This window comes from Pleurodeles waltl, chromosome 4_2, assembly GCF_031143425.1.
Source record: "Pleurodeles waltl isolate 20211129_DDA chromosome 4_2, aPleWal1.hap1.20221129, whole genome shotgun sequence".
Lineage (NCBI taxonomy): Eukaryota > Metazoa > Chordata > Amphibia > Caudata > Salamandridae > Pleurodeles > Pleurodeles waltl.
Window position 1 is genome coordinate 20,646,895 of NC_090443.1, and position 6,711 is coordinate 20,653,605.

The 6,711-nt window shown below is 46.1% G+C and overlaps 1 protein-coding gene across 1 annotated transcript in view; it reads left to right on the plus strand.

Moving 5' to 3' along the window:
* The window catches only part of LOC138292067 (phospholipid phosphatase 3-like), a 52,507-nt gene extending 46,241 nt beyond the window's left edge, over positions 1-6,266 (plus strand). The window contains exon 6 of the mRNA XM_069230423.1: positions 487-6,266. Within this exon, the coding sequence (XP_069086524.1) occupies positions 487-588 (102 nt within the window). The 3' untranslated portion in view covers positions 589-6,266. The remainder of the gene's footprint in view (positions 1-486) is intronic.
* The last annotated feature ends 445 nt before the right edge of the window (positions 6,267-6,711 follow it).

Below are 6,711 nucleotides of genomic sequence, written 5' to 3' on the forward strand. Positions count from 1 at the left end.
TCAAATAATGAGGAAAGGGTTCTAGTAGTGAAATCGGGGCAAGCCGTATAATGGTGGGGCTCTGTGAGGGTTTCCGCTGATAAAGGTTTAAGACCCCTAGCCAAGGATGGCCTGCCAAAGAGGATGCCAGTTTAGACACTGGACACTCATAGTCACTAGAAAGGGCAGAAAATCCCTTTAGACACTTCCAGCCTCTCTTAAAGAGTGTGAGTGTTCCTCCCTGTAGAACAGTCTCATACTTGGTCAGCCTCAGTCATGTGGTTGACTTTAGTGGGTGGCTACACATGGTAAGTAAACTGTTTTGTATTTTAAGGTGTTAACTGTTGGTCGAAAACCCTTGGACCTCACCCTTTGAAGTCTTGGGCCCTGTTTTGGCTCCCCATGACTGAGTTACAGAGCATGAAGGCTTTCATGTGAGCTCCAAGCATGGCAGAATTTGTTCACATTAAAATGTTTTCTCACTGCTTCAATTTCTGTTTCTTTTAGGCCTTCCACATTTCTGGCATGTTCCGATACAAGACCTGCAAGACTTCTAGTCCGCCTCCTTGTCCAGAGAGCCCAGACTCAAACTCACATACCAACTGTTAGCTGCTGTGCTACACCCAGACCCTTGGGGGGCTGCCTTTTCAGAGCCAGCACTGTGAACTCGCAGAAGGAGAGATCTTTCACGCCAACCACCTGTGCTATACGTGATGTGTTGTATGCTGTGCTGATTGGCTGCACAGTGACAGTGAATGTATCGTTCATGGACGCCAGTGTTCTGAGAAGTACCGGGATTCACTAGGACACAAAGGGTTCCCTTGGGATCTCAGAACTATCCACAGTCATGTTCTGAGTCAATCAGTTCTGCTCTGTGCTGCTGTTCTCATATAGAATGAGAGATTCGTGCATCAAAGCATCCACGAAACACGACCGTTTTCAGACAAAACTGTGGAAGAACCAACATGAATAGCATCCCCAGTCTCGTGCCACCTGAGCCTGCGACAGACAATTTCTAAGCCATCAATGCCAATGTGCCTTATCTAGGGTGCTAAGTCTACTTTCGTGAAATGCCATGATCCACTGCGAATGTCCATCATTTCTTATTCAAGCACTTTAAAGTCTCCTCGGAAATTCGAAGTCCCAAGATCACAGATGACCACTAGCTTGTAAAGCAGCCTGGGTACTTTGACACTCTGAGGTGTCCTGATCAATTAATTCTCCGTCCAGGGGTAGGATGGGATAGAACCACTCTTGGGGCTGATGTTTCGCATTCTTCACAAGGGAAACCAGCGCTTCTGGGCGGAAGCCTCGCCTTCTTCACTTGAGGCACCAAGCCTTCTGGAAGGAAGCCTCACCTTCTTCTGAGGAACACCAGCTCTTCAGGAAGGAAATCCTTGCCTCTGCTCGGAGGGATGATACTGCCCTGTGCTTTTGCAAGCACCACCTTTGGGCGGATATTGGACAGTCATTCATTTCACTAAAGGCCCTACACCACTGACTTTTCATCCCGGACACCCTGGGCGCTTATCTCTTCCTGGACACGTCAGACCCTTCCTCGGTCGAAGTCTGCAGGAAGTCACACGGCCATGTGCTTTGTGTGAACTCTGGCCTGCAAGTTTCTGGAGGGACTGTCAAAGCAGTTCCGGTATGGGTGAAGGGAATATCCTCGAACTGGGACCTTCGTATGAGTGGGGTGTATTCTGCCTGCCCTGGGAAACTGCAATGTCTTCGTTCTGGGGCCTTTGTATGAGTGGGGATGTAGCCTGCCTACTCTAAAGCACTGCACTGTCTCTCCTTTTTGGGCCTTTGTATGAGTGGGGTGTACTGTTGTGTGGGTGGGAATGTACTCTGCCTGCCCTTTAGAACTGCATTTCCCTCGCTCTGCGGCTTTCGTGTGGGTGGGGTCTACTGTTGTAGCCCTCGGCCTGTCTTCTAAATGCAGTTGAGTTAACACTGTCCTCGATTTGGGGCCTTACAATCAAGGGAATTTTGCAACTTCTAGGAATTACCCCCAACCTGAATCAGAACGCCTTCATCTTTCTTAACTGCCCATCTTGATTTCCTCTCTTAAAATCTGGAATCAGCCCCTCTACCAAAATTACGTTCTCATGGGGTGTTATTGCTCCTTAACCTTCCCTCTCTCATAAAATCTACTTCTCCTCTCCATAAACTCTTCCAATTACTACTTTCGTTACCTTACCCTACACCTAAACTTATGTCCTCTGACTGATGCCCTCAGGCTCTCTTCCCTTTTTGATGGCATCATGCCTGACTTTCTCCCCCATGCCCTCATTACTTCTGCTCTCTTAAAAGGTCTCACTCCTCTCATCCGATGCCCACACGTCCCTTCTCCGCACTGATTCTCAGTCGCCCCATGTCATTTCTGATACCTTCTGACATCCCCGTCTATCCACACTTTCCATGTCTGGTATACACATGGCTCTCTCTTTGCTCTCTTTCCTCCCTCCTGGCCTCTTTTCTCTTATGCCCTCGTGCCCTGCCCTCTCGTAGGTGCCCCCATGTCAATTATCCTCTCTCAATCTACCTTGTGCTTCCTTCATTTCGAGTGTGCCCTCTTGTGCTCTACGATTCTGATGCCCCCGTTGCCCTTCCCGTTCTGATCTAATGATGTGCTTTTCCATTTCTAATGACATTTTCCCTCTTGGCATCTCCCTTCTCTGATTTCCTACTTTCCTTTCTGATCCCTCTTCAGATGCCCACGTGGCCCAGCCTCTACATGGTGCCCTTACATATTCCTCTCTCCTGTTCTCGTGGGCTAAGTGGTCTAACATCTTTCCTTCACAAACCCCGAAGGATTCTCCCCTTTCTGATATCATGCTGCCTTCTCTGCGGTGACTTGGCGCATCCAAGATCCCGCTTGCCAATGCTTTTTTTTAGAGACATTCATTCTTTTTTCTCAAGGGCTCTTGCCCTCCCTGATGTCATATGGTATCTCCCTTTCTTATTCCCTCAGACCTTATGAGGCCATCCTGCCTTCTGTCCTTTGCATTCTATGTAACTCTGACTTCTGCTCTCTGTCTGCGGCTGAAGTGTGTGCATCCACGCTTTACACTGTTATACTAAATGGTACAGGTGGCCTGAATGTGCCAGGATTGAAAAGAAGGCAAAGCATGTGAATATAAACGTGCCCATCATCGTCATGCTGCTTCAGACCCTGTTGGAAGTGCTCCTTTCTTGAAGGAAGGGTCTGTAACACACACACACACACACACACACACACACACACATATATATAATGCATACATATGTGTGTGTATGTATATATGTGCACACATCTATATATATATATACATTATACCATGTGACTCTTAGCAGACAATCATTCTGTAGCTCAGATCTAACCTAAGCGACAAGATTCCCGGTTTTCCCTGTTTTGCTCCACCAACTTACCTGATGCCCATCTTGTACTCCAAGCCCCCCTCCTCCCCCTCAACCCACCTTCCAGTTTTCAAATTTTCCAACTTGTGCTTAAACAGGGACCTCTCGTCCCACGCCCCAAGAGCCACTCTGTTCCCTTTAGTCTGCTGCCACAAACACCTAGTTTTCCCGCTTGGCTTCATGAATCATCCTATTCTTCCACTTCTGCTCTACGAGTCACCCATTTATCCCTGGCCTCCTCCAAGAGCACCTAGCCTTTAATGTGCCCTAAAAACCATCCTCTTTCTTCAAGCCCAATCCTAGCCTGTCCATTTCACTCTATAATGTACTATAGATGGCCAGTGCTCCAGGTCAGCTTCCTGAGTTGTTTCTCCTCCAAGGTTTGCCCCAGGTACTGTCTTGTCCACCTCTAGCCTTGTTCAAAGTCATCCTATTCTTCCAGATTCGCCTGACGTACTTTCCTGTCCTCTTGCATCTTGTCCAGGATGTCCATGACATCCTTTTAGGTCTGTGGTGAGAGCACTACAGTACTCCAAGGTTCACTCCAAGAGCCGGCCAGTTCCTTCCAGTTGGCTCTATTAGCCACCCATTCCTTCCCGGTCTTCTCCAAGGTCTGGTCTATCCCTCTAAGTTTACCCTAGGTGGACATTTTCTAGATCAGCCTAAGGGGCTTATTTACAAGCCCCTTGTGTCAACAGGACATCACTTTTCCCCATATAAAAAGTGATGCATCGGTGGCGCAAGGGGCTTGTGAATAAGCACCTAATTTTCTCACCTCCTCTCCAAAGTCACCATCTGCACCATCTTTACTTCTAAAAGTTACTCTATCCTCCCATGTCCATCCCATCACCTATGCACACTCTAATGAGCTCCTTTCTATTGTGGGGAAGCCAAGATTGATCCAGGGGTTATTGTGTCTGCTCTAGATGGAGGTGTGTCCATTCTGGAGGGGGTAGTATCCAAACCAAGGGGGTTATGTCCACTCCAAGGATATTTTGACTTGGGTTAGTTGGTAGGTCCTTCAGAAGGAGCTGGGAATGTGGCTGTGTTCTGCAGCTTTCTAATGTGTTTTATGTGCTGGAGGACTCACAAAATGCAAAGGATTTGTCAGAGAACCAATACAAGCCCACTCTAAACCAAGTAGCCTCAAGCGATCAATTGGCTTTGGCAACTCGTTTAAGATGCTAGTAGAGCAGTAACCAGCTTGTAATATGAGACTGCTGGCAAACACAAAATATACATACATAGCACAGAGCCTGGCTATCATCAATGTGACAGGAAGTCTTACATACAATTCAACAGAAATCCAACTAAGCTAAACATGCAGCTATATATATTAAACTTCAGTCTTGAAGAGAAACAAAAAACGAGAATGATCAGATGTGTCTTAAACTGCATTTTCGTTGAACTTGAAAAAGTCACATCACTAGTGGGAGGTTCGTTGGCATTTAGGAGGCAACAGGACAAATAAACTGCAGCCACACCATAGCATTATTAGGCTCAGAAAGAAACAGGCAAACTCTTTATTAGAATCTTTCATTGCTCACTAGAAAGCCGAGGGCACATTCTCAGGGTGCTGAATCCTTCAGGAAGGATCTTCCCACTCCTAATAGCAAAGCAAGGGCCCCCCTTCCATTAGATGAGCGACCCTACCTGGGAGGGTCACTCGCCTCTCCATGTGATCAGTACCTTGCCAGAAATCTGCTAAGGGTTCTGGGAAAGCCCTGGGTAGAGGAAAAGTGGAGGATGTTTGAGGAGTAGAACCCCTCCAAATTTAGGGCATGATTACGATCTTGGCAGATAGAATACCCCATCACAAACGTGACGGATATTCTGTCCTCCATATTACGATTTCCAGAGGATATAATGCAATCCTAATACGGTGGACGGGATAACCATCAAGTTTGTGACTGAGTAACCCAGTCACCAAGATCGTAATCAGCCCTTTATGTCAATATATGAACCAAGGTACTCTGAGGGAGGTACTAAAACTATTGATGTCATTAGGTACAACACATGCACTCCACCATTCCTAAAGTAGCTAGTGGTGCATGTAGTCTTTAAAGAAACCACATGCCTGACAATTGGATCCTATGTGTGTAAAGAGTTGAGACCTACATGCACTTCCAATATGTAATTGGCCCTGCCCAAATATAACAGCACAACCACCACTAGCACTGATAGACACACAAGAGCCCTGAGAGATTATTCCTCCACATACCAGCCAACTGGGGTCACAAATCCAACAACTCAGCACAAATTCCAACCACATTACCCCGCACCCCAAGTTCCTCTACAAAACAACAATTTGTAATAATTTTCATAAGCTGTGCACACCAGCTATCCCTGCATGACCTCTGTATAGGGGACACACCAGTATGACTACTAGTAATGCAAAGCCACAACGCCCACACTTTAGCACCAACACAGGTAGCATCCACACGTTTTAATTCTGTGAGATCTTCAATGTTTAGTTCAATCTATGTGTTATGTTTCACAAGATCACCCGCTTGTAAGTCATATGCCAATGGATTTTAGGCACCAGCACTGTTTGCTCCTCTTGAGCTTGTGACAACGGTATTTTACAATTTCTGGTTTCTGAGCAGAGGCTCTGCCGGGGCTCTTTGGGACACCAGAAGATTGACCTGCTTTATTTTCAGATCCATAATCAAAACTGGTGCTTCTTCGCCGTTTTTGGCACCAGGTAGATATGGCTTTATTTTATATTGGGATGTCTTCTTATTATAAAGATGCCTCGTGAAGACTGAGCCACGGGAAAAGCTCTTCAATAAAATGATGTGTGCTTGTGGGTGTGCGCGTGTCTGAATAAGTGTGTCTAACCACTACATTATTATAAAGTAAGCAACAATAAATGCCTATATTTATGATGTAGTATGCGTTTTTTGGGACTGAGCATTGCAGGTAGTTGCAGGTTCTTGTATTTTACCGTTCAGTGGGCTATGAGTAAAGTATTGGTGAGTGTGGGATTAAGAGTAGGTGGTGGGTATTGAGGGATCAACCGTTGCTGGTGAGTATTGGGAAGTTGTGAGTGGTTGATGATGGATGGGATCAAGAAGATTGTTGGGGTCAATGACTTAATGTTGGTTGGTAGAGATTGTGGTAGAGTAAGAACTGTAGTTGGTCAAAAGTTTTGAATTAGGAAGGGTCAGTTGGCATCTTCAATTTACTTGTGTATTCAGGGCCGTGCTCCCTAGTATCCTTGGATTTCCGAGATCAAGCACCCTTGACTCTTTTGATTCCACCGACCAAGTTTGTTTTGGATCACAAGACTTATTTTCCCCAATTATTTGGAACCAAAGGCTCTACTGC